Below are 26886 nucleotides of genomic sequence, written 5' to 3'. Positions count from 1 at the left end.
GGGGGTGGAGATTTCGGAGGAGAGAGGAGTGTTTGATTCATTGCAATTTGGTGATCGTTTGCTTTAAATATTACAAAAAAGGAACTCCTTTTTTTCTTCTTTTTTCCTTTTTATATCTTGTTGGCCTTATGTTTTGTTTGTTTGTTTGTTGTGTATTTGTTGAAATAAAGTTTTGAGAGAAAAAAATCAGCAAAACTAAAAAAAAAAAAAAAAGGAATGACAGTGTAATATTCTCACTGCTATAAAAACTTATACTAGTAGTAAGCAACTTTTTCCATCATGAATGCAAATATAAAAAAAGCTAATTTGCAAAGTAAAATGTTCATTTTTTTTAAAAATTGTAAACTGTATCTTTCATGGTAAGTCCCTTTGGTTGCTCCCTTGTTTTCACTCAGGGTTGCCACAGCAAATCCCAGGTGGATCTGTATGATGAACTGGCACAAGTTTTACACCCGATGCCCTTCCTGACGCACCTCCACATTACATGGAGAACAAAACCCTGTATCTTTCATAATCACCAATTTCCAAAAACACTCTAGTCAACAATAGTGTCATGCAGATCATAGAAGTCTTCTATGTACAGAAGATACAGTGAAAAAAGCATTTCATATTGTTGAATATGGCTCACAGATCTGGCAACTTGTTTCTGACGGACTGTTTGTTGTTGTGACGCTCCTCTTTCAATCTCTACGCAGTTGTATTCGTTTATTTCTGTATAACGCTTCTTTTGTTTTTTAACTGCATCTACTGTGAATCTTATTTAACTACAGTCCTCCTGTTATGAATCGCTAGTGGTTAGCTTTCGCTAGCAGTTAGCTTTCACTAGCAGTTAGCATGCATTAGCTGTTAGCTTGTGCTAGCGGTTAGCTTGCGTTAGCTAGGTCGACCCCCCCCCCCCCCGTTTCTTTCATTACTGTTTCTACCACTCACTTGTCACTCATTACCAAAGAAGGATAACAAGGCCAAACCAACCATTATGATCAAGTTTGCGAACAGGAAAATTAAGAATGACTTGTTGAGGCAGGCCAGGAAGTTGAGAGGAACAAATGTGTACATTAATGTTTACGTTTCTTCTTTGTCTTTCGGCTGTTCCCGTTAGGGGTCGCCACAGTAGATCAATCATTTCCATCTCACCCTGTCCTCTGTATATTCCTCTGTCACACCAATCACCTGCATGTCCTCCTTCAGCACATCCATAAACCTCCTCTTTGGCCTCCCTCTTCTCCTCCTGCCTGGTGGCTCCATCATCAGCATCCTTCTCCCTATATACCCTGGGTCCCTCCTCTGCACATGTCCAAACCATGTCAATCTCACCTCTCTGACTTTGTCTCCAAACCATCCCACCTGAGCTGTCCCTCTGATATGTTCATTCCTAATCTTGTCCATTCTTGTCACTCCCAAAGAGAATCTGAACATGTCTTTTTGTTAGTGCCACCGTCTCTAAGCCATACAACATAGCTGGTCTCACTACTGTCTTGTAAACTTTCCCCTTCACTCTTGCTGATATTCTTCGGTCACAAATCACTCCTGCCACCTTGTTCCACCCACTCCACCCTGCCTGCACTCTCTTCTTCACCTCTTTACCACACTCTCCATTACTTTGAACAGTTGACCCCAAATATTTAAACTCATCTACTTTCACCACTTCTACTCCTTGCAACTGCACTATTCCACTGGGCTCCCTCCCATTCACACACATGTACTCAGTCTTGCCTCTACTGACTTTCATTCCCCTTCTCTCCAGCATATCTCCACCTCTCCAGACTAGACTCAACTTGCTCTCTACTCTCACTACAGATCACAAAGTCATCTGCAAACATCATAGTCCATGGGGACTCCTGTCTGATGTCATCCATCAACCTGTCCATCACCACTGCAAACAAGAAAGGACTCAGAGCTGATCCTTGGTGTAATCCCACCTCCACCTTGAATGAGTTTGTCATTCCGACTGCAAATCTCACCGCTGTCACACTATTCTTGTACATGTCCTACACTACCCTAACATACTTCTCTGCCACTCCAGACTTCCTCATACAATGCCACAGCTCTTCTCTTGGCACCCTATCATAAGCTTTTTCTAAGTCCACAAACACACAATGTAACTCTTTCTGGCCGGCCTTCTCTGTACTTCTCCAACAGTATTCTCAGAGCAAACATTGCATCTGTAGTGCTCTTTCTCGGCAGGAAACCATATTGCTGCTCACCGATCTTCACCTGTTTTCTAACCCTAGCTTCTACTACTCTTTCCAATAACTTCATGCTGTGGCTGATCAACTTTATGCCTCTGTAGTTACTGCAGCTCTGCACATCACCCTTGTTCTTGAAAATATGAACCAGCACACTTCGTCTCCACTCCTCAGGCATCCTCTCACTTTCCAAGATTTTATTAAACAATCTGAGACATTTCCATACCTCCACTGGAATGTCATCTGGACCAACTGCCTTTCCACTATTCATCCTCTTCATAGCAGCCCTCACTTCTTCCTTACTAATCTCTTGTGCTTCCTGATTTACTCTCACCACATCATCCAGCCTTTTCTCTCACTCATTTTCTTTATTCATCAGCTCTTCAAAATATTCCTTCCACCTTCTCAGCACACACTCCTCACTTGTTACCATGTGCATCTTTTACCTCCCTAACCTGCTGCACATCCTTTCCAGCTCTGTCCCTTTGTCTGGCCAATCGGTACAAGTCCTTTTCTCCTTCCTTACTATTCAACTTCTTGTACAGCTCGCAATATGCCTTTTCCTTCACTTTTGCCACTTCTCTTTTCGCTTTACGCCGCATCTCCTTGTACTCCTGTCTACTTTCTTCATCTCTCCGACTATCCTGTTGTGTGGGCCGCTGAAGAGGAGGTACTGCTGGCCCACCACCACCAGAGGGCGCCCTGCTTGGAGTGCGGGCTCCAAGCACGAGAGGGCGCCAGACCCAGAAGAAGTGACAGCTGTCACTCATCCTCTGCACCAGCTGTCACTCGTTATCATCACTACCATAAAAGCCGGACTGCAACTCCACCTCCCCGCCGAGAAATCGACTACCAGAACCAAGGTAATTTCTCTGCTGACTAATACGCTGTCTAACTTTGTTCTGTGTGCAGTCGCATTCCTGTGAAGACCCAGAAGAGGGACAAACAGGAGCTGCACGAGTGTGTGTGATTTGGAGGTGGAGGTGCTCCCTCCTAACGGTATCTGGACTATAGATTACTGAGTGTGCGGACTCACACTCACACATCATATTTCTGCTTTCTGCCAGCAGTACCAGGGTCGACAGTCGAAGACAGAGGCCACCTGGGGACTCGGGACTTGGCGGCTCCGGTGTTCTTCAGGCCGTTAGTGGTGGAAGCCGTGTGGGACGCGGCTTCTCTCTCGTCGGGCGTCTTCTATCTTCGAGCCTGCCCACACTTCACCTGGTGTTTATTGACTGTGAAATTAAGACACGTTTCGTTGTGTAATATCACAACATTAAATTGTTACCTTTTGGCTTACTCATTGTCCGTTCATTTGCGCCCCCTGTTGTGGGTCCGTGCTACGACACCTTCCCAACAGGATTTCTCGGCCATCGTCATGGACTCCGAGGGGCGTCAACTCCAGCTTGAACGGCCAATGGAAGAGCCAGGAGCGCAGGCGTCAGCGGGAGGCGGGTTGAGTGAGCTGCAGCAGATCTTAACCGCCTTCAAGGCCCGGTTAGAATTTGTGACCGAGCAGAGTGTCCTCCTTAATCGGAGGGTGGAGGCTCTCACCGCCAGGGTGGAAGCGCGCGATCAGGGCGCTGCTGCAGCCACTCCTCTGGCTGGTCCTGGGCCCGTATTAGACGTTCCACTGGTCGTTCAACGAACCCCCCCACCGTCCCCTGAAGCATACATAAGCCCTCCGGAACCGTACGGGGGCTGTGTCGAGACGTGCGCGGACTTCCTCACGCAGTGGAGCGAAACCTGCCACCGGGAGTGCTTAGGATCCTCGGTTCCTCCCGGCACTACGGCTAATGAGGAGGTCAAAGTTCCCCCCAATCTATCGGCGGTGCCAAAGGAGTACCACGATCTTGCTGACATTTTCAGCAAAGATCTGGCACTCACTCTTCCCCCGCATCGACCGTATGATTGTGCCATCGATTTGGTCCCGGGCGCTGAGTACCCGTCCAGCAGGCTGTACAACCTCTCACGTCCGGAACGCGAATCAATGGAGACCTACATCCGGGACTCCTTAGCTGCCGGGCTGATCCGGAACTCCACCTCCCCGATGGGTGCTGGTTTCTTTTTTGTGGGCAAGAAAGACGGCGGACTCCGTCCATGCATTGATTACAGAGGGCTGAACGAGATCACGGTTCGCAACCGATACCTGTTACCTCTGTTAGATTCAGTGTTCACGCCCCTGCATGGAGCCCAAATTTTCACAAAATTGGATCTTAGAAACGCGTACCACCTGGTTCGGATCCGGAAGGGAGACGATTGGAAGACGGCATTCAACACCCCGTTAGGTCATTTTGAGTACCTGGTCATGCCGTTCGGCCTCACTAACGCCCCCGCGACGTTCCAAGCTTTGGTAAATGACGTCTTGCAGGACTTCCTGCATCGGTTCGTCTTCGTATATCTGGACGATATACTCATCTTTTCCCCGGACCCTGAGACCTATGTCCAGCATGTACGTCAGGTCCTACAGCGGTTGTTGGAGAACCGGCTGTTTGTGAAGGGCGAGAAGTGCGAGTTCCACCGCACTTCTTTGTCCTTCCTGGGGTTCATCATCTCCTCCAACTCCGTCGCCCCTGATCCGGCTAAGGTTGCGGCGGTGAGAGATTGGCCCCAACCAACAAGCCGCAGGAAACTACAGCAGTTCCTAGGCTTTGCAAATTTCTACAGGAGGTTCATTAAAGGTTACAGTCAGGTAGTTAGCCCCCTGACTGCCCTGACCTCCACCAAGGTCCCCTTCGCCTGGTCGGATCGGTGCGAAGCCGCGTTCCAGGAGTTGAAACGCCGGTTCTCGACTGCACCAGTTCTGGTGCAGCCTGATCCTGATCGCCAGTACATAGTAGAGGTGGACGCCTCTGACTCAGGGATAGGAGCCGTGCTGTCCCAGAGCGTGGAGGCTGATAAAGTCCTCCATCCTTGTGCCTTTATTCCCGCAGGTTGACCCCAGCTGAACGGAACTATGACGTCGGCAATCGGGAACTTCTTGCGGTGAAGGAGGCTCTTGAAGAGTGGAGACACCTGCTGGAGGGGGCATCGTTGCCCTTCACGGTTTTCACTGACCATCGGAAGCTGGAGTACATCCGGACCGCCAAGCGGCTGAACCCCAGGCAAGCCCGCTGGTCTCTGTTCTTCGGGCGCTTTGACTTCCAGATCACGTATCGCCCCGGGACCAAGAACCAAAAACCAGATGCATTGTCCCGGGTACACGAAGAAGAAGCCAAAGCGGGGCTGTCGAACCCCACCGAGACCATCATCCCCGAGTCCACTGTCGTGGCCACCCTCACCTGGGACGTGGAGAAGACCGTCCGGGAGGCCCTGACAAGGAGCCCGGACCCGGGGACTGGCCCCAAGAACAGACTGTACGTCCCACCAGAGGCAAGAGCTGCCGTATTGGACTTCTGTCACGGATCCAAGCTCTCCTGTCATCCCGGAGTGCGTAGGACCGTGGCAGTAGTCCAGCAGCGCTTCTGGTGGGCGTCCCTGGAAACCGACGTCCGGGACTACATCCAGGCCTGTACCATCTGCGCCAGGGGCAAGGCAGACCATCGGAGGACGACGGGACTCCTCCAGCCCCTGCCGGTGCCTCATCGCCCCTGGTCTCACATCGGCCTGGACTTCATCACGGGCCTCCCGCCGTCCCAGGGCAACACCGTTATTCTCACGATAGTGGACCGGTTCTCCAAGGCGGCCCACTTCGTGGCCCTCCCGAAGCTCCCGACAGCCCAGGAGACGGCAGACCTTCTGGTCCACCACGTCATGCGGCTGCATGGGATACCATCGGACATTGTATCAGATCGTGGTCCCCAGTTCTCTTCGCAGGTGTGGAAGAGTTTCTGTAAGGAGCTGGGGGCCACCGTGAGTCTCTCGTCCGGGTACCACCCCCAGACCAACGGCCAGGCAGAGCGGGCTAACCAGGAGTTGGAACAGGCCCTTCGCTGCAGTCACCTCCGCGCACCCGGCGGCCTGGAGTCACCATCTGGCCTGGATCGAGTATGCCCATAACAGCCAAGTCTCGTCTGCTACCGGCCTCTCCCCTTTTGAGGCATGTTTGGGGTTCCAGCCCCCATTGTTCCCGCTGGTGGAGGGAGAGGTCGGTGTGCCCTCGGTCCAGGCCCACCTCAGGAGGTGCCGCCGGGTGTGGCGGACCGCCCGCTCTGCCCTGTTAAAAGCCCGGACGAGGGCCAAGACCCATGCGGACCGCCGACGTTCCCCGGCCCCAACATACCAGCCCGGGCAGGAGGTGTGGCTCTCGACCAAGGACATCCCTTTGTGTGTCGACTCCCCAAAACTAAAGGACAGATTCATCGGACCCTTTCGTATCCTCAAGATCATCAACCCGGCCGCAGTGAAGCTTCAACTCCCGGCTTCACTGCGGATTCACCCTGTCTTTCATGTTTCCCGTCTCAAACCACACCACACCTCGCCCCTCTGTACTCCGGGACCTACGCCGCCTCCTGCCCGGCTCATTGACGGGGAGCCTGCCTGGACAGTCCGCAGGCTCCTGGACGTCCGTCGTAAGGGCCGGGGTTTCCAATATCTGGTGGACTGGGAGGGGTATGGACCTGAAGAACGCTCCTGGGTGAAGAGGAGCTTCATCCTGGACCCGGCCCTCCTGGCCGAATTCTACACAAGACATCCGGACAAGCCTGGTCGGATGCCAGGAGGCGCCCGTTGAGGGGGGGGTCCTGTTGTGTGGGCCGCTGAAGAGGAGGTACTGCTGGCCCACCACCACCAGAGGGCGCCCTGCTTGGAGTGCGGGCTCCAAGCACGAGAGGGCGCCAGACCCAGAAGAAGTGACAGCTGTCACTCATCCTCTGCACCAGCTGTCACTCGTTATCATCACTACCATAAAAGCCGGACTGCAACTCCACCTCCCCGCCGAGAAATCGACTACCAGAACCAAGGTAATTTCTCTGCTGACTAATACGCTGTCTAACTTTGTTCTGTGTGCAGTCGCATTCCTGTGAAGACCCAGAAGAGGGACAAACAGGAGCTGCACGAGTGTGTGTGATTTGGAGGTGGAGGTGCTCCCTCCTAACGGTATCTGGACTATAGATTACTGAGTGTGCGGACTCACACTCACACATCATATTTCTGCTTTCTGCCAGCAGTACCAGGGTCGACAGTCGAAGACAGAGGCCACCTGGGGACTCGGGACTTGGCGGCTCCGGTGTTCTTCAGGCCGTTGGTGGTGGAAGCCGTGTGGGACGCGGCTTCTCTCTCGTCGGGCGTCTTCTATCTTCGAGCCTGCCCACACTTCACCTGGTGTTTATTGACTGTGAAATTAAGACACGTTTCGTTGTGTAATATCACAACATTAAATTGTTACCTTTTGGCTTACTCATTGTCCGTTCATTTGCGCCCCCTGTTGTGGGTCCGTGCTACGACACCTTCCCAACATATCCTTAAACTTTTTCGCCAACCTCTTTCTCCTTATGCTTTCCTGGACCTCTTCATTCCACCACCAAGTCTCCTTGTCTTCCTTCCACTGTCCAGATGTCATACCCAGTACTGTCCTAGCTGTCTCCCTCACCACATCTGCAGTACTTTTCCAGTTGTCCAAAATTGCTTCCCCTCCAACCAGTGCTTCTCTCACCTGCTCGCTAAATTGCACACAACAGTCTTCCTCCTTCAGCTTCCACCATCTGATCCTTTGTTGAGTTCTCACTCTCTTCTTCTTCTTTACCTCTAAAGTCATTCTACAAACAACCATCCTATGCTGTCTAACGACACTCTCTCCTGCCACCACCTTACAGTCTCTGATTTCTTTTAGCTTGCATCTCCTATAAAGCATGTAGTCCACCTGTGTGCACCTTCCTCGACTCTTATATGTTACCCTGTGCTCCTCCCTTTTCTTAAAGTAAGTATTCACCACAGCCATTTCCATCCTTTTTGCAAAATCAACTACCATCTGTCCTTCCCCATTCCTATCCTTGATACCATATCAAGGGGAGGTGATGGTCGAGTGGTTAAGGTGTTGGGCTTGAGTCCAGAAGATCATGGGTTCAAATCCCCGCCTGACTGGAAAATCACTAAGGGCCCTTGGGCAAGGCCTTTAATCCCCTATTGCTCCCAGTGTGTAGTGAGCGCCTTGTATGGCAGCACCCTGACATTGGGGTGAATGTGAGGCATAATTGTAAAGCGCTGTGAGCATGTGATGCAGATGGAAAAGCGCTATATAAATGCAGTCCATTTACCATATCTACCCATTACTTCCTCATCACCTCTGTTCCCTTCACCAACATGCCCATTGAAGTCGGCTCCTATCACCACTCTTTCATGCTTGGGCACACTCTCCACCACCTCATCTAACACACTCCAGAAATCTTCTTTCTCCTTCATCTCACAACCTACCTGTGGGGCATATGCACTGATGATATTCATCATGACCCCTTCAATTTCCAACTTCACACTCATCACCCTGTCAGACACTCGCTTAACCTCCAACACACTTTTAACATACTCTTCCTTTAAAATGACCCCAACACCATTTCTCTTCCTGTCCTCACCATGGTACAACTTGTACCCACCGCCGATGCTCCTGCTCTTACTTCCCTTCCACTTGGTCTCTTGCACACACAATATGTCTACCTTTCTCCTCTCCATCATATCAGCCAGCTCTCTCCCTTTACCAGTCATACTACCAACATTCAAAGTCCCCACTCTCATTTCCACCCTTCTAGTTTTCTTCTTCTCCCGCTGTTTGTGGAAATGTTCTCCTCCTCTTCTTCGTCGTCTTCGCCCAGCAGTAGCCCAATTTCCACCGGCACCCTGTTGGGCAACAGCACCGGTGGCGGACGTTTTTAACCCGGGCCGCGACCGATCTGGTATGGAAATTCAATTCTTAGTCTGCATATTTGGGTTGGCTTGTTTTACACTGGATGCCCTTCCTGACGCAACCCTCCTCATTTATCCGGGCTCGGGACCGGCACTCAGAATGTACTGGCTGCACACCCCACAAGAGAAGCGAGAATCCTCCAGAAGCAACATAAAATTCAGGCAACTTGGACAAAAATTGTAAAGTGATGATTAAGTCAGAAGAAGCTAAAGTTATAGTGATAAGAGACCTTTCGGATTTGGAAATGTTATTTCCCCCTGCTCTTTTATGCAAGATTCTGCACCTTACCAAAAACCAAATTACTATATTTCTCATTTTGAGTTTATTAAAGGTCACGTTAGAAACCAGGTCATGTTATTTTTGGTCATCAACCCTCCTTGTTTACTCCCTCAGATTCCACCTCATCCGTCCCTTCAGCACTGAGCCTCATCCTCCGCTGACAATCAATCTGGGAGCAGGCAATGAAGGCTCTGCTGTGATCATCTCGATCTTACAAATCAGCAGCGGACCGTAAATGTACTCATGCACCTCTGTATACCACTGGTCAAATGGTTTGGCTCTCAACTCACAATCTCCCACTCAAAGGGATGCCCAAGAAGCTAGCTCCCAGGTTCATCGGTCCCTTCCCGGTTTCAAAGATCATTAATCCTGTGTCTGTTTGTCTCCATCTCCCTTTCTAATAATTATGCCAACAGTTGTTGCTGTCAGGATTTGAGTTTGTCTGGTTATCTGTTTTTATTTCTTTTCTCGGGTCTGTTTGGTCTGTTTGTTATTTTTCTTATTTCTTTGGTTTTTGCATGTTTATTCTCTTGCTGTGTCTATCTCTCTTGTCTGTCTCTTGGTTCTTAGTAGTGGGTATTTCCCTCTCTCGCCACGTCCTGGTTCTGGTGCTTTCCATGCACACCTGTTCCTGATTTGTTGATCATCACCTGGGGTTATATAAGTTCACTGGGTATGTTAGTCCCTTGTCAGTTTGTCGTGCCTTGTGCCTTCATTCCAGCTCTGTACCTGTGTTCCATAGTCCTGCCTGCCTCTTTGTGTGTTCCTGACCTCCAGCCTGTTGCACTGGCCACGCCTTTTTGCCTGATGATGTTTGTACTGCTGCTTTTTCTGGACTGCCTACGCTTGTACCAACCTCTGCTATCCACCACAGTAAAGCCTTCTAAATACCAGAGCTGTTTGTTCGAGCCGTGCATTTATGTGATCAATTCCTGATCATCCAGCCTGTCAGATGCCTTCTCACCAAGCTGCTTGTCTGTTGTCCTGTAGCCCATCCCAGCCTTGTGCAGGTCTACAATTTTGTCCCTGGTGTCCTTAGACAGCTCTTTGGTCTTGGACATGGTGGATAGGTTGGAGTGTGATTGATTGAGTGTGTGGACAGGTGTCCTTTATACAGGTAACGAGTTCAAACAGGTGCAATCATTATAGGTAAAGTGTGCAGAATAGATGGCTTATTAAAGAAAAACTAACAGGTCTGTGAGAGCCAGAATTCTTGCTGGTTGGCAGGTGATCAGATACTTATTTTATGCAATAAAATGCATGAAATAAGCACCAGGACCCTAAAGACTTGGACCTTTCTTCTCCTGCGAAGATATCAGCATCACCAAACGCCTCTGTCCAACAACCTCATGACTCCATAAGCTCTTCTCAAGGGCTCCTGGATCTCAAAGACCAAGGATCCAGAGACCCCCGGAGACACTACTGAGATGTCTTCAAGTTCAGTACTTTGGCCATATACAGATACACTTAGAACTTGGGAGGGGAGGGATGACTGCCGCCTCCCCATCTCTCTCCCCCCATCTCTCTGACAGGCAGGTTGGTCAAAGATGGTTGGGCACAAATGGGAGGCTCACACAAACAGCTGTGGTTAACAAAACATTTTAGTGGTGTGGATAGCAGAGGTTGGTACATAAGTAGGCAGTCCAAAAAATACAGCAGTACAAAAATAATCAGGCTAACGCGTGGTCGTTCTAACAAGCAAGAGCTCATAAACACAATGAGGCTGGAAGGACTATGGAACATGAGATACAGAGCTGGAGAGAAGACACAAGGCGCATCCATCTGGCGAGTAACAACAGCACCCAGTGATCTTATATAACCCCAGGTGATGAGCTGCAAATTAGGAACAGGTGTGTGTGGAAAGCACCAGAACATAGGCGTGGCCAGAGAGAGAGAAACACCCACCACCAAGAACCCAGGGACAGACAAGAGAGATAGAGGCAGACAGACCCAAGCAGAAAAACCCAGCAAGAAAATAAACACTCAGAAAACCAATGAAAATAGTAAAACAAACCAGAAGAAAATAAAACGGAGAAGCAAAAAAAAACAAACAACCTCAAACCCTGACACTCTCTCACTTTATCTCACTCCCCCATCTCTCTCCCTCCCTCTCTCTCCTCCCTTTTGCCCTTCCTCTCCTTCCCTCTCTCTCTTTCTCTGTCAAGTTCAATGTCAATGTTAGCTTTATTGACATGGGAAACATATGTTTACATTGCCAAAGCAAGTGTTACATAAAGCAACAAATAAAAATAAAAATTAAGAGGATGTACATACAGTTAATAATATTCTACAGTAAATTAATGTGGAAGCAGGAGATGTGGAATTGAAATAATAGCAAAAAATGTGCTTTCGGTATAAAAGTATACTGTCCTATAAAATGTGTTATATTAAAGTGACATAGCAATTTAATCTCCTGTTTTGGGTTTATGGTGGTTTATGTCCGTTGCTCCTTCTGTTTGTGTCTCAGCGTCTCACAATCCTTGCTGCTGTGTTTGCACATTGTTGTATTTCATCCCACAGATAGTGAAGTTTGTCGAGGTTATTCATACTCTCAAAGTCTTTTTGGGTGTTCGTGATCTGTGGAAGTTCGTGTCTGTGATGTTTTGGTGCAGCGGGCAGGTGGTCATGAAGTGCAGCTCGGTCTCCACCTGGTGGTGTGAGCAGTGGGTGCACAGTCTGTCTTCTCTGGGGAGCCAGGTCTGTCTGTGGCGGCCTTTCTCCACGGCCAGACTGGGCTCGCTGAGTCTGTACATGGTCAAGGATTTCCTGAGCTTTGGGTTGGTCACAGTGCTCAGGTATTCTGTCACAGAGTTCTCTCTGTTTAGGGCCTAACAGCATTCCAATTTACTCTGGTTTTTGGTTGATTTTTTTTCCAATGTGTCACATAGTTTTCTTTTTGTTTTCTTATAATTTGGTTTAGTCTAACAGGGTTTGTGTTTGGTGGCTCTGGTTGTGTTTGTGTAGAGAGTCCCAGAACCAGCTGGCTGAAGGGACGTCTCTCTGTGGATCAAGGCTTTGTTGTGGAGTGTACTGGGGTCACTGTTTTTAAGGTGGTTATAAAATTTAATTGCTCTCTTTTGAACTTTAATCATTAGTGGGTATCATCCTAATTCTGCTCTGCATGTGTTGTTCAATGTTTTCCGGGCCCAGTGGGCCCCAAACCCCCACAGAGTCAAAGCATTACTGATGACAACATGGATTATAATTCTGACTCCTGCATGTCCTCCACCGGTTCCATCTCTCATAGCAGTGATCTGTAGGGGAAACTGGGGCACGGTGAATCACGGGGAACAGTAGCTACATCTGCAAAACTACATATATATTTGCAGCAGTTCCATCCATCCATCCATCCATCCATTTTCTTCTGCTTTATCCGGAGTCGGGTCGCGGGGGCAGCAGCTCAAGCAAAGCCGCCCAGACCTCCCGATCCACACACACCTCCTCCAGCTCCTCTGGGGGAACCCCAAGGCCTTCCCAAGCCAGCCGAGAGATGTAGTCCCTCCAGCGTGTCCTGGGTCTTCCCCGGGGCCTCCTCCCAGTGGGACGTGCCCAGAACACCTCTCCAGCGAGGAGTCCAGGAGGCATCCAGAAAAGATGCCCGAGCCACCTCAACTGACTCCTTTCGACGTGGAGGAGCAGCGGCTCGACTCCGAGCTCCTCCCGAGTGACCGAGCTCCTCACCCTATCTCTAAGGGAGCACCCTGCCACCCTGCGGAGGAAACTCATCTCGGCCGCTTGTACTCGCGATCTCGTTCTTTCGGTCATGAGCCAAATCTCATGACCATAGGTGAGGATCGGAACGTAGATCGATCGGTAAATCGAGAGCTTTGCCCCCCTACTCAGCTCTCTCTTCACCACGACGGTCCGATACAGCGACCGCATCACTGCAGATGCTGCACCGATCCGTCTATCGATCTCACGCTCCATCTCACGCTCCATCCGTCCCTCACTCGTGAACAAGAACGCCCCGAGATACTTAAACTCCTCCACTTGAGGCAAGGACACTCCACCGACCTGAAGAGGGCAAAGCACCTTTTTCCGGTCGAGAACCATGGCCTCGGATTTGGAGGTGCTGATTTTCATCCCGGACGCTTCACACTCGGCTGCAAACCACCCCAGTGCACGCTGAAGGTCCTGATTTGACAAAGCCAACAGAACCACATCGTCCGCAAACAGCAGAGACGAGATTCTATGGTTCCCAAACCAGACCCCCTCTACACCCTGGCTGCGCCTAGAAATTCTGTCCATAAAAATAATGAACAGAACCGGTGACAAAGGGCAGCCCTGGCGGAGGCCAGCGTGCACTGGAAACAGGTTTGACTTACTACCAGCAATGCGAACCAAGCTCCTGCTGCGGTCGTACAGGGACCGGATAGCCCTTAGCAAAGGACCCCGGACCCCGTACTCCCGGAGCACTCCCCACAGGGTGCACCGAGGGACACGGTCGAATGCCTTCTCCAGATCCACAAAACACATGTGGACTGGTTGGGCAAACTCCCATGAACCCTCGAGCACCCGATGGAGCGTGTAGAGCTGGTCCAGTGTGCCACGACCAGGACAAAAACCACACTGCTCCTCCTGAATCCGAGGTTCGACCATCGGTCGAATTCTCCTCTCCAGTACTCTGGAATAGACCTTACCGGGGAGGCTGAGGAGTGTGATCCCCCTATAGTTGGAACACACCCTCCGGTCCCCCTTCTTAAACAGAGGGACCACCACCCCGGTTTGCCAATCCAGAAGCACTGTCCCCGATCGCCACGCGATGTTGCAGAGGCGTGTCAGCCAACACAGCCCCACAACATCCAGAGACTTAAGGTACTCAGGACGGATTTCATCCACCCCAGGAGCCTTGCCACCGAGGAGCTTTCTAACCATCTCGGTTACTTCAGCCTGGGTAATGGATGAGTCCGCCTCCAAGTCCCCAGTCTCTGCTTCCTCTTCGGAAGACGTGACGATGGGATTGAGGATCCTCGAAGTACTCCTTCCACTGCCCGACAACATCCGCAGTCAGGGTCAACAGCTCCCCACCCGCACCGTAAACAGTGCTGGTGGAGAGCTGCTTCCGCCTCCTGAGGCGTCGTATGGTTTGCCAGAATCTCTTCGAGGCCGACCGATAGTCCTCCTCCATAGCCTCCCTGAACTCCTCCCAGACCCGAGTTTTTGCCTCTGCGACCGCACGGGCTGCGGCACGCTTGGCCTGCCGGTACCTGTCAGCTGCCTCTGGGGTCCCACCTACCAACAAAGATAAGTAGGACTCCTTCTTCAGCTTGATGGCATCCCTTACTTCCGGTGTCCACCATTGGGTTCGGGGATTGCCGCCGCGACAGGCACCAGAGACCTTGCGACCACAGCTACGAGCAGCCGCATCAACAATGGAGGTGGGGAACATAGTCCACTTGGACTCCATGTCTCCAACCTCCCCCGGGATCTGGGAGAAGCACTCCTGGAGGTGGGAGTTGAAGACCTCGCTAACAGAGGGTTCCGCCAGTCGTTCTCAGCAGACCCTCATGATACGTTTGGGCCTGCCAGGTCTTACCGGCTTCCTACCCTCCCAGCGGATCCAACTCACCACCAGGTGGTGATCAGTCGACAGCTCTGCCCCTCTCTTCAGTCGAGTGTCCGAGACACGTGGCCAAAGGTCAGATGATACGACTACAAAGTCGATCATCGACCTCCAGCTCAGGGTGTCCTGGTGCCAAGTGCACTTATGGACACCCTTGTGCTCGAACATGGTGTTCGTGATGGACAAACTGTGGCTAGCACAGAAGTCCAACAACTGAACACCACTCGGGTTCAGATCGGGGAGGCCGTGCTTCCCAATCACCCCCCTCCAGGTCTCACTGTCGCCGCCCACGTGGGCATTGAAATCCCCCAGGAGAACAATGGAGTCCCCAGTCGGAACATTATCTAGTACCTCTCCCAGGGACTCCAGGAAGGTCGGGTACTCTGCACTGCTGCTCGGCCCGTAAGCCGAGACAACGGTGAGAGACCTGTCCCCGACCCGAAGGCGTAGGGACGCGACCCTCTCGTTCACCGGAGTGAACTCCAACACTTGGCGACTGAGCTGGGGAGCAATAAGCAATGCGACCCCAGCTCTCCGCCTCTCCCCGTGGGCGACGCCAGAAAAATGAAGCGTCCAGCCCCTCTCCAGGAGTTGGGTACCAGAGCCCAAGCTGTGCGTGGAGGTGAGCCTGACTATCTCTAGTCGGTATCTCTCAACCTCCTGCACAAGCTCAGGCTCCTTCCCCCCTAGCGAGGTGACATTCCACGTCCCAACAGCCAAGGAATGTGAGCATGGACTGGGCCGCCGGGCCACCCGCCCTCGACCGCCACCCAATCCTCTCTGCACCCGACCCCCATGGCCCCCTCTGCAGGTGGTGAACCCACAGGAGGGCGGGCCCACGTCACTCTTTCGGGCTGAGCCCAGCTGGGCCCCATGGGCTAAGGCCCAACCACCAGGCACTCGCGCGCGAGCCCCAACCCCAGGCCTGGCTCCAGGGTGGGACCCCGGCTCCGCCATACCGGGCGACGTCACGGTCCTTGATCTTTTACTGGTCATGGAGGTTCTGAACTGCCCTTAGTCTGACCCGTCACCTAGGACCTGTTTGCCTTGGGAGACCCTACAGGGAGCACAAAGCCCCCGACAACATAGCTCCTATGATCATCCAGGTACGCAAACTCCCCCACCACGATAAGGTGGCAGCTAGAGGGGGATTTGCAGCAGTTATGCCATATTTTTATGCATAAAGACATGCCCCTTATAAACTAATGTTTTGTTTTTGGAAACATTAAGGGTAAAACTAAGTGGCGAGTGAAGTCATTTTTTTCCTATCAAAAGTAAATTTTGTGGATGTCAGTGTCTTTGAGCCTGGTTCTGCTGGAGGTTTCTTCCTGTTAAAAGGGAGTTTTTCCTTCCCACTGTCGCCAAGTGCTTGCTCACAGGGGGTCATTTTGACCGTTGGGGTTTTTCCATAATTATTGTATGGCTTTGCCTTACAATATAAAGCGCCTTGGGGCAACTGTTTGTTGTGATTTGGCGCTATATAAATAAAATTGATTTGATTTGATTTATTTCTCATAGCAGAGGAAAGGTGGCCCAAAAAATTGTTATTAGTTAGAAGACTACCCCGTCCAACTGATGAGCATGTGTTACGAGGGGATATCAAAATGTTTTGAGCCTGAAACAGAAAGAGCAAGATATTTGGATTTATCATGTTTTATTTTTCAACATAGTCCCCTTCCAACTCCATACTTGTGTTCCATCTAGTTTGCAGTCATTGATATCCTCGGTAGAACTCAACATCTTGGTCCCCTAACCAGCCCTCCGCTGCAGCAGTCAGCTCGTCACCCTCAAATCTCTGGCCCTGAGGGTATTTTTTCAGCCTGGGAAAGAGGTGGAAGTCACTAGGGGCTAGGTCTGGAGAATAAGGTGGGTAAGGAAGAAGATCATACCCACACTCGTGCACAGCATCCATGGCAACCCGGCTGGTGTGGACTGGTGCGTTGTCCTGGTGAAGCAGAATGCCATGACTGATGCTGGAGGGTACGTCTCTTCCACACAGTGTTATGACTCAACACTTGAAGTGAGCAGTATGATTCTACATGAAATAAGTAGCTAAGGCATTGATGTAGATCAGGTGTGATGCATTGTAATATCCGACTGGGAAAAATGTGCGAGGCTCAAAACTTTCAACATACCCTGGTATGTCTTCTCCAGACTATCAGCTATTTGATAACATGACTCATGTGTGTCACATGCACCCGGGCCACAGTGAATCAGTCTAGAAAGTGGTTTACTAAGCCCCAGTATCAAGTGGATGACAAATATTACTTGTTGAAGCTTCTACATTTGTTTTTCCATGAATTATTTCTATAATTTGTGTATATGAACAACTATTTTCATGTTTGAACAGAAATGGTGGCAGTTGTATTTCTAATAGTTTCTACAGGACTTATATCACTATATAAGACACTCACACATTACATAGCTGGTTTGCTGGATTATAGTTTGTATGCGCCCCCCAGCATATATTTAATAATTTTGAAGAAATCTTTATAATAATGTGTTTTTTCATTATATTCTAAGTTGATTCACTGTGCACCGTGAATTAGTGTTCGGGGGACAGTGAATCAAGAATTTTAAAATTGATTCTAAACACCTGTAAATTACACTTGGGGAGACATAAATAACACAGCCTTATAGACAATAACTTGCTGTATTAAATCCACAATAGAATGACATAAACCTCTGCATAATGTGTTTATGCTGCCACAAAACAACACTTCTGATTCACTGTGCCCTGGCTTCCCTTACACATTGCAGAACATCAACAGCTTCCTGAATGATTCATTTGGTAAATCAGTGAAAGGTGCGGATTATTTTCCCGACACAGAGAAATTTGTTAAATCTGTTAAAGTGTTGAGGAAGCTTGTTGGCTTGGACCTGCTGGATGAGAAGAAGCGATACAGACTGAGAAAACACATCACTGCTTTGGGGAATGCATCTCTGTCCAAGTGGGGACGAGGTCTCAGGAGTCGTAAATTGACTAGATAGAGTCTGAGTGTGTCTCACCGGTTGTTCTATCTTCTCTATCTGTCTTTTTCTCTGTTTTCTTGCCACTCAGTCCACATGCATCATCTGAGGGTGGGCTCTTTGAACATGAATGGTGGCAGGGACGTCCGGAGGAGGGCCTTGGTCTCTGAGCTCTTTGAACAAAGGGGGTTACAGGTGTTGTTCCTGCAGGAGACTTACTCTGACTCAGATAATAAGTGGACTGGGCTCGGTGGTGGAGGGGACCGTTTTATCAAAGTCATGGCTCCAACATCAGTGCTGGAGTGGTGGTTTTGTTTTCTCCTCATCTTAATATCACTGTTTTATCCACCACTGAGATTGTGCAGGGTCAGGTTGTGTTGGTCAGGGCTCAGGTCGAGGGGTTGACCATTGTGTTCACAAATATCTATGCACACAATAAGGGCTCGGAGCAGGTGGGGTTATTCAGAGAGGTGATGCACATTTTAGTTCAACAGGATCCTGGTGACTGTTTGGTGTTGGGGGTGACTTCAACTGCCCCGTAGATATGTCACTGGATTGGGTTGGTAAGGAGCCACATTTGCAGTTGGGTTCCTCTCTGGCTGTTTTTTTTACATGAGGTGAATTTGTTGGACACATGGAGGGTCACACATCCAGAGGACCGACAATACACATGGGTTCGGGTTTTAGATGGGGTGGTGTTTGCAGCACAGTGAGTCAGTGGTGGGAGGCCGGCAAAACTCAGACTCAGATTTTGTGTCAACAATATACTTCCCATTGTACAGCTAGGGTCAAGGTAGCCATGGCAACATTCGAGAAGGACATTATGGACATTCAGGCCAACCTACGGTACATACAGCTGGGGCTCCCGACCAGCATGGTCTGCTGCAGGGCAAGAGGGCAGAGCTGTCTGTCTCCCCCTTCTCTCTCTCTTTCTCCCCCCTCTCTCTCCCCTCTTTCCCCCTCTCTCTCTCCCCCCTCTCTCCCTCTCCCTCCCCCCTCTCTCTCCCTCTCTCTCCCTCCCTCTCTCTCTCCCTCTCTCTCCCTCCCCCTCTCTCTGTCTCTCTCTCTCCCTCTCTCTCCCCCCTCTCTCCCTCTCCCTCCCCCCCTCTCTCCCTCTCTCTCCCCTCTCTCTCCCCCCTCTCTCCCTCTCTCTGTCTCTCTCTCTCCTCTCTCTCCCTCTCTCTCCCCCCTCTCTCCCTCTCTCTCTCTCTCAGACCCGGTGGTTGGTTCAGTCTCAGACCGGTTCAGACCTGATGCCGTAATGGCGGCTCCTCGGACTTTCTCCGTCTCTCTTTCTGCTTTCTTTTTATTTTTATCTTTCTCTTCTTCATCTTCAGCCAACAAAAGAACAAACCAGGAGCGTTGCGCTTTGAAGGTAAAGACAACAAAAGTAACTTTGTTTTTAAAAGTTGTTCCGAGTCTCAGACGTTCTGATTTTATTTTCTTATAAAAGTCATTTTGTGTCGTTTATATGACGTTAATTGAACTTCGTAGTTTCATAAAATTCGGACTGATCGTGTCACTCCTGTGGGTCTTATTGTACGTTAAACTGAACTCCGTTTATAAAGCCGCTGATTTAACATTAATTCACTTTATTTAAACACCGAAATCACCGAAAAACACACTTTAGCTGGATTTTTATCTCCGCTTTACTTCGTCTCAGGTACACAGTGAAATTAAACCTTCTAAACGTTTGTAATTTTAAGTGGAAAATTGAGAAAATATATTTCTGTAAATTATGTGGAAATGCCTTTGAAAGCATCCCGACATAAAAAAATGAGTTATTCGTGGTCTGTTGGTTAACGCTGGGGTCGATTCTCGTGCCCTTGAGCAACGCACTGAAGTCCATCAACAGTTGAAACCTGAGGCACACTGCGCCCTTTGACCTCTGTGACCCGAATGTTTCACTCATTCATGGTTCGATCTGCACCCTGAAGGGGATTTTTGATCTTCAGTTGATCAGACAAAACTTGAAAACTTCTGTATTTCTGCTGCTGTATGTGATCAGACTGGATACGGTTTACTTCCAAATCCTAGATCCAGACCACTTACTCTGATGCTGTCCACTTACTCTGATGCTGTACAAGACTTCCAGAAGTGTGCACAGCATCATGTGACTCCAGAAGTTCTTGTGCACCTTCAGAAGTTGGACCATGCTGGAAGACTTTCTTTGCCTCTCAGTGAAACTGGCACCTAAACTACTGAAGAGAAAGTGATTTTCAAAACCCCTTAGCAGCTGAAACATTATTGCTGAATCTTGTTCTTATTCTAGAAATGCATAGCACTCTTCCAGAAGTGGTGGCCAGTTTCAGAAACATAAAAGCGTCTGATTGTTTCACCTTCCAATAATGAACAGGAGCACACACACACACACACACACACAGATAGAAAGAGGAAAACTTATTTTTTCGGCTTCATTACTTCCAGAAAGCTTGTCCAGAGTGTGTTAAATCTTCCTGCTTCATTTTAGCACATCTCTGCTTCTCATTTCATGACCTATGTTGGGATTCTCAGAGTTTAGAGCTGCTGATCTTTATTAGATTTTGCACATGTGATGTAAACAATTTGCCAGCAAAATATGTTGCCCGTGTTGTAAGTTTGTTTTTGTTAGCGGGGCCTGTGTACCGTGCTGGCGTTCGGCAGTGCAATGGAACCATCAGCAGCTTTACATGTTTCACTTTCTGTCTGCAGCAGCTTCATTTATTCCTGTTAGCACTCAGTCAGAAAGTGAGCTTTATGAAATTTGTACCATGGTCATCAAAATCCTGGTCATGTAAAATACACAAAATTTGAAGACTGGTCCTCTTTGAGTCTACATAAATAAATACAATTTTATTCTGAAATTTAATTTTAAAAATCCATTTAAAATTCCAGTGACAGGAAAATAGTTGGGATTGTGGATTTGGGGTCATTCTGGTTCTGACCATTCTGGTCAGTCTGTCATACCACTGCCTGTTTATTTATTTATCAGATGTTTTAATTGATATTTTGTGTATAAATGAAAGCGGCGGTGGGCACAGACGTGGTGGCTGGCTGCAGGTTTGAATTTGGAGTTGTGGCTGTGTTTGAAGTCCTGTCGCTGAGCGAGGTTGTGTCTGATCTTGTTTCCTCTCTGGCTTTGAAGTGTTTTCTACAGGAAGCTTCACATTGTGTACTCAGCTCAAACATTCCTCTAACCCCTCCCCCCTCCACACAGAGACACACACACACACACACACACACACACACACACACACACACACACACACACACACACACACACACACACACACACACACACATACACAGTTTCTCTGTCTCCCTGCTTCCCCTTTCATTCACATCAAAGAGGGTGAGCGGGGTCAGCTGTTCTACAGGTGTGAGGTCGTAAAGTGTTTTCCAGTGGGCCAGTACATTCACAGTCTGTGTTTCTGATCGTTAACAAATCCTCCACATTTCTTCAGACATTTCCACTTGCGCTGAACAGTGTTCCTCTCTTATTCACATTCCACTCAGGTATTCTGTGGGAGTGGACAACACTGTGTGTCGTGTCATTGACATTTTCAGCTGAAACGGAAAAACACACAGTGGTTAAGAGAGTTTTCTTCTGCACTTTACTTTTCTCCTGTTTGCATTTTATTATTCCAGCTATTTTTACAAAATGACATCATAAAGATGTCACAGCTGTATTTTTCTTTAAACTTAAAGGGAAGAACTTTGTCTTTCATAAGTTTTGTGCCGGCGCGCTGCGGTTTTATTTTGTAATACCTGATAGTGTGTCTGCACTGTGTGTGTTTTTGTTTTATTCTGTTCTTCATTTTCTCAGAGTTTGAAGACATCTGTTGAATTCATCACATCTGTCCCAGCAGAGGAAGACGCGGTGCGCTGCTTCCTCTGTCTCTCTCTACCTTCGTCTTAAATCAGGTTTCCGTCTGTAACCATGTATCCCATCAGGGCTTCAGTGTGTTTTTGGCATCACACAGTGTCACGGCTGGGTGGGAGTCCAATGTGAAACACGTGTGTTCCCTGGTTTTCTGGACCCGGCTGGGAAGGATGGATGCTGCAGAAAAAAATGGTTCTGTTGAAGCGTTCTAGAGTGGGGGTGGGATCATCTGAGGAAATGCCTGAAATAACAATTGTTCCTGAAGGACTGAGTTCTGTTATAGAGAAAATATCATTTTAATGAGAGTTTAATATTGCAGGAACCAGTTATGGAACTAAAAACCTCAAGAACTTACCAAGTGGACATGCTTCACCATATTCACAACACCACAGAGCCACCTCGGGTCCTGGGTGGTAACCACCCAGGCATACATCCAGTCCATCCCCATCTGTCAAACATAATCAGCCAGGTGAAGCATGCGTGTCTTCTTGGAAGAGAATAGCATAGAGATTTATTGTCATTGCACAGTGATATAACAAACTTCAATGGCCTTGTCCAGTTGCTGGGGTCCTCATCACCGAGGTACCTGTGTGGTGGATCATGTACAGAGAAAATCTGCGCTGACACTTGCATGACTTTGATGCACGCACTTGCATGCACGTCGTCGTGACGATCCCACCCGCTGTGTTCCCAGGTGGATGCCGTCCTTTGTTACACCGCCTGCCACGTGCTCTACGCTGGACGCTGCTTATGTAAAATAATTATTTCGTAGTGGATTAATCATTTTCTCTGCAAGTTGTCTGTTGAAAACGGTTCTGATCACTTCCTGAATCACAGAGGACCACTCCAGCAGCCCCGTTCACCCACATGCTGAATGAACTGGAGAAGGCATTTGGAGCCGTCTAAAAAGGTAATTATTTGTTATGTTTATATTGTCATGGCTTGATAAAACAGTTGGATGTTCTTTTCGTCTTGTGTGCAGCTGTAAAAGTATGTTTATGACACATTTAACATCTCCTTATAATCGTTCAGACGAGCTGCGCTCTGACGCGATCCGCTGACGCAACCACTCGCTCTGTTCACTTCTTCTTTACTCCGCTTGATGAGCTGCACGTCGTGTTGGCGAGCATATCATGCCACACAGCATGACATTTATGCATGAAGGATTTTTTTGAACATTTCAAAATTCTCTTTGTGCAGTTGCACGTGTCGGCGGCCCTCTCACGTTCAGTCTACACCCGTTAAAGATGAGTTTACTCTCCTGCACGACACAGGTGTGCAAGTGCGTGAATCAAAGTCATGCAAGTGTCAGTGCACCTTATCACGATACATGACCGAAATGTCATAGCTGACCCTCACTCACAATGCAAGTGACACTCCTCAACTAAATCTCCCAAAGTAACCATCAAAGTAGTGAAAACCAAACAATAAAGCCCCTTTCACACCGGGGCTGCTCCCAGTTGCTTCCTGTGGTGTCATGATGACGCAGGAATATCTGCGTCAGGTGCGCACAGCAGGGGGCAGAGAGGAGGTGAGAACGCAGCCTGCAGGTTCTCTGCACAGAGAAGTCAGAGTGCACAGTTTGGCTGCAGACAGACTGTGCACTCTGACTTCACTTCTACTTTATATTTGTTCTTGTGCAGAGCTGCAGGTCTGCGCTCTGTTATAGTTTATCTTTCCTCCTTTGACTGCGAGATTCGCACACACGCTCGCGTGCGAGCGAACCGTCCGTAAGCAAATGTGGAGATGTCTGGAGTTCTACTTGATGTTGACATGTCCTGTCTCAGGACTTATGTCCTTTTTTGTCTTTTTTTTTAAACTGTGATGTGAGAGTTTGAGCAGAGAACAAGGAACTAATGCCTGCAGCCAGACTTTTTTTTTTTAATTGTTCACATGTGCACACGTAAATGAACGTCCATGAGTGGACTAGAGATGTCTGGACTTTTTACTGGATATTTCTGGCAGTCAGTCTGTGAGCAGGACTTTCATGGATTTTATTTAAACACATTTGTGAGAGAAGAAGCTGCTGCTGCCTCACAGTGCTTCTCTTTACCAGACAGCTCCACACAGAGAAGGAGCTGAGCTGCAATCAGCATTTTTTGGTGGTCTTTTTTTTCAGTGTGTAGTTTTTACTGCATTAAGTACACGGTATAAAAACAATCCTGCGTGATTTATACTGCGGGAACAATGGAACACAGCAGGAATCACAAATTGGCTTCCAAAGTCACGCCGGGTAAGTCACGCCTCTTTGCCCCGACTTGCGCTGGAACCACTTCCTTTCTGTGTCGATCACAGGACGCCAAAAAAATTAAACAGCTTTAATTTTTCGGCGCCCGACTTGCTTCCTCCTTTGCGCCCCTCGCACTGTTGTGGCGCCGAGCTGCATCATCTCGGCACTGAGTTGCTTCCACGTGGCATCGTCATAATGACGCATGGCGCAACTGGGAGAAACCAGGAGCACCCCCGGTGTGAAAGGGGCTTAAGACAGGAAGTACCGGGACCCTAAAAACTTGGACCTTGGATGTCATAGTAGTGCAGCAGCTAAGAGAATATTTAGAGCAAAATCATGCAAATGGTGATACAAGCACCAAAATTGGCACAAATACTCCTTAGATATTACTCTTTTAAACAAACCAACTGGCCACTTGAATTTTCAATAGGCGGCCAGGTAGGGGTCAATTGAAGAATTACACAGGGGTCAAAATTATAAATCCTTATATCATTTTGAAAACTACACCACATTATTTGTCTGATTGTAAATATTCCAAAAAGGTATAGTTTGGACTATCTATGACTGAATGTTCTGGAGTTATGGGGTAAAAACAGCAAAAATGGTGACAAAGATCACTTTCAGTTTGTACAGGGGTCAAAAGTTAAAGTTGCTCCAATTTTGGTAAAACATGATGCAAATTATTAGTTGAGTTAACAGGGTTTTAAAAAGGAATAGTTTGGACCATGTATCATGCTTAGTTATCATGTTACAGGGTAACATATGTCACATGTCAAAGAATCCAATGGACGTTGACCTTATTTGACCTTTACTTTGGAGACCAAACATTCAACACAATCAAAACTATTCCATTTATTATTCCTATTAGCTCAACCAATAATTTGCATCACTTTTTACCAAAATTGAAGGAACTTTAACTTTTGACCCCTGTACAAACCGAAACTGACCTTTGTCACCATTTTTGCTGTTTTTACCCCATAACTCCTGATCATTCAGTCATAGATAGTCCAAACTATACCTTTTTGGAATCTTTACGATCAGACAAATAATGTGGTGTAGCTTTCAAAAAGATTTGAGCATTTTTAATTTTGACCCCTGTGTAATTCTTTAATTGACCCCACCTGGCCGCTTATTGAAAATTCAAGTGGCCAGTCGGTTTGTTCAAAAGAGTAATGTCTAAAGAGTATTTGTACCAACTTTAGTGCTTGTATCACCATTTGCACAATTGTTTCAGTTATCTGCTGCACTATAGTCTGAGGATCCAGAGACATGAAAGTCACAACCAAGTTCAGTGAATGTCTCTACAAGTTCTACACTTTGACCACATAGAGCTATATCTCTGATTGACGAGTCCAGGAAGTCAATGAAAGCCTGGATCTAAAGCCCAGGTTACACATAGATGGTTTTGTCGGCGAGTAGTACGTAGACCGAAGTTCGCGGTAGTTCCGGCTGTTTTCGCTGTGGAAAGGGGCAGAGCGCGCGCAGCGGGGCTCCTCCTCGCTCTTTCACCCAAAAAACTCTGTCATAATTGTGTTTAGAAACCAGTCACCATTTGTTTTATTATACATCTGTGTAGTTAATAAAATATTCTCTACAGACGATTCGCTTGCGCGCACGTAAAAAAAAGAAAGAAAAAAAGAAACTCCGCTCCCTGCTGCTGCTGTTTGCTGTGGGGCTCCTCCTCGCGCTTCCCCCAAAAAACTCTGTCATAATTGTGTTTAGAAGCCAGTCACCATTTGCTTTATTATACAGCTGTGTAGCTAATAAGCAAAATAATCTCCGGGACGATTCGCGTGCGCAGGCACGTAAAATAAAAATAAAAAGAACCTCTGCTCCACGCTGCTGTGGTGCTGCTGCTCGCTCCAAAAACTCTGTCATGTGTTGTGAAGATGTAGGAACACGGACCCACAACAGGGAGCGTTAAATGAACGGGCAATGGATAAGCCAAACAGTAACAATTTAATGTTGTGAAGTGCACAACGGAATACAGACAAATACAGTTTTGGTACTACAAACAATTATACGAGGTCTGTCCATAAAGTATCGTACCTTTTTATTTTTTTCAAAAACTATATGGATTTCATTCATATGCTTTTACGTCAGACATGCTTGAACCCTCGTGTGCATGCGTGAGTTTTTCCACGCCTGTCGGTGGCGTCATTCGCCTGTGAGCACGCCTTGTGGAAGGAGTGGTCCCGCCCCCTCGTCGGATTTTCATTGTCTGGAAATGGCGGAATGAAAAGGACTTTTTTCCATCAGAATTTTTTCAGAAGCTGTTAGAGACTGGCACCTAGAAACCATTCGAAAAATTTATCTGGCTTTCAGTGAAAATTTTACGAGCTTCACAGAGAATAAGGACTTTAACTACAGCTTTAAGGACCCCTTTAAGGACGGTCGATGCGGCACAAACCACTGGATCATTTCTAAGCTGATGGCTCTGTGGATACGAGACCGTCGTGTGCTCTTTCTCTGGTTATCACAAGACCTGGACATCAGCCATTTTCCGGCAGATTTCACTTTTAACAAGAGATTTTGTCATGGAAAGCCGGCGGAGGCTTCGCGCGTCACGACCGATTCGTTGATGAAGCGAGACAAAGGAACACCTCCGTTTCGGAGTGTTAGAGGACAAGTTGGGACATGTCCAGCTCTCCACAAGTTTTTTTATACTCACTCGACTGGTAAGCACTGACAGCCGAGATAGACATGTATTTTGTGTACAGCATAGTGGGAAGAAAATAAATTTGTTTCTTTTGGAACTGCTTCTGGTTATTTAGTGCTGGGTTCAGTCAGACGCTGGACCGCTCCTCAACCTGCGTCCAGACCATAACACCGACGAGGGGGCGGGACCACTCCTTCCACAAGGCGTGCTCACAGGCGAATGACATCACTGACAGGCGTGGAAAAACTCACGCATGCGCACGAGGGTTCAAGCATGTCTGACGTAAAAACATATGAATGAAA

General features: G+C 48.3%; 1 protein-coding gene across 2 annotated transcripts in view; it reads left to right on the top strand.

Annotated features, from left to right (window-relative positions):
* The first annotated feature begins 19047 nt into the window (after nucleotides 1–19047).
* Nucleotides 19048–26886, top strand: part of il17rd (interleukin 17 receptor D) — a 114895-nt gene continuing 107056 nt past the window's right edge. Inside the window, exon 1 of one of the 2 annotated variants that reach the window (XM_034165200.1) lies at nucleotides 19048–19208. In XM_034165200.1, the coding sequence (XP_034021091.1) occupies nucleotides 19095–19208 (114 nt within the window). In that variant the 5' untranslated portion in view covers nucleotides 19048–19094. The remainder of the gene's footprint in view (nucleotides 19209–26886) is intronic. The other variant, XM_034165207.1, reaches the window with a different exon arrangement.

This window comes from Thalassophryne amazonica, chromosome 3 (assembly GCF_902500255.1).
Source record: "Thalassophryne amazonica chromosome 3, fThaAma1.1, whole genome shotgun sequence".
NCBI classification, from domain to species: Eukaryota; Metazoa; Chordata; class Actinopteri; order Batrachoidiformes; family Batrachoididae; genus Thalassophryne; species Thalassophryne amazonica.
Note: the sequence above shows the minus strand (reverse complement) of the source record. Positions and strands in the feature narration are given on the sequence as shown.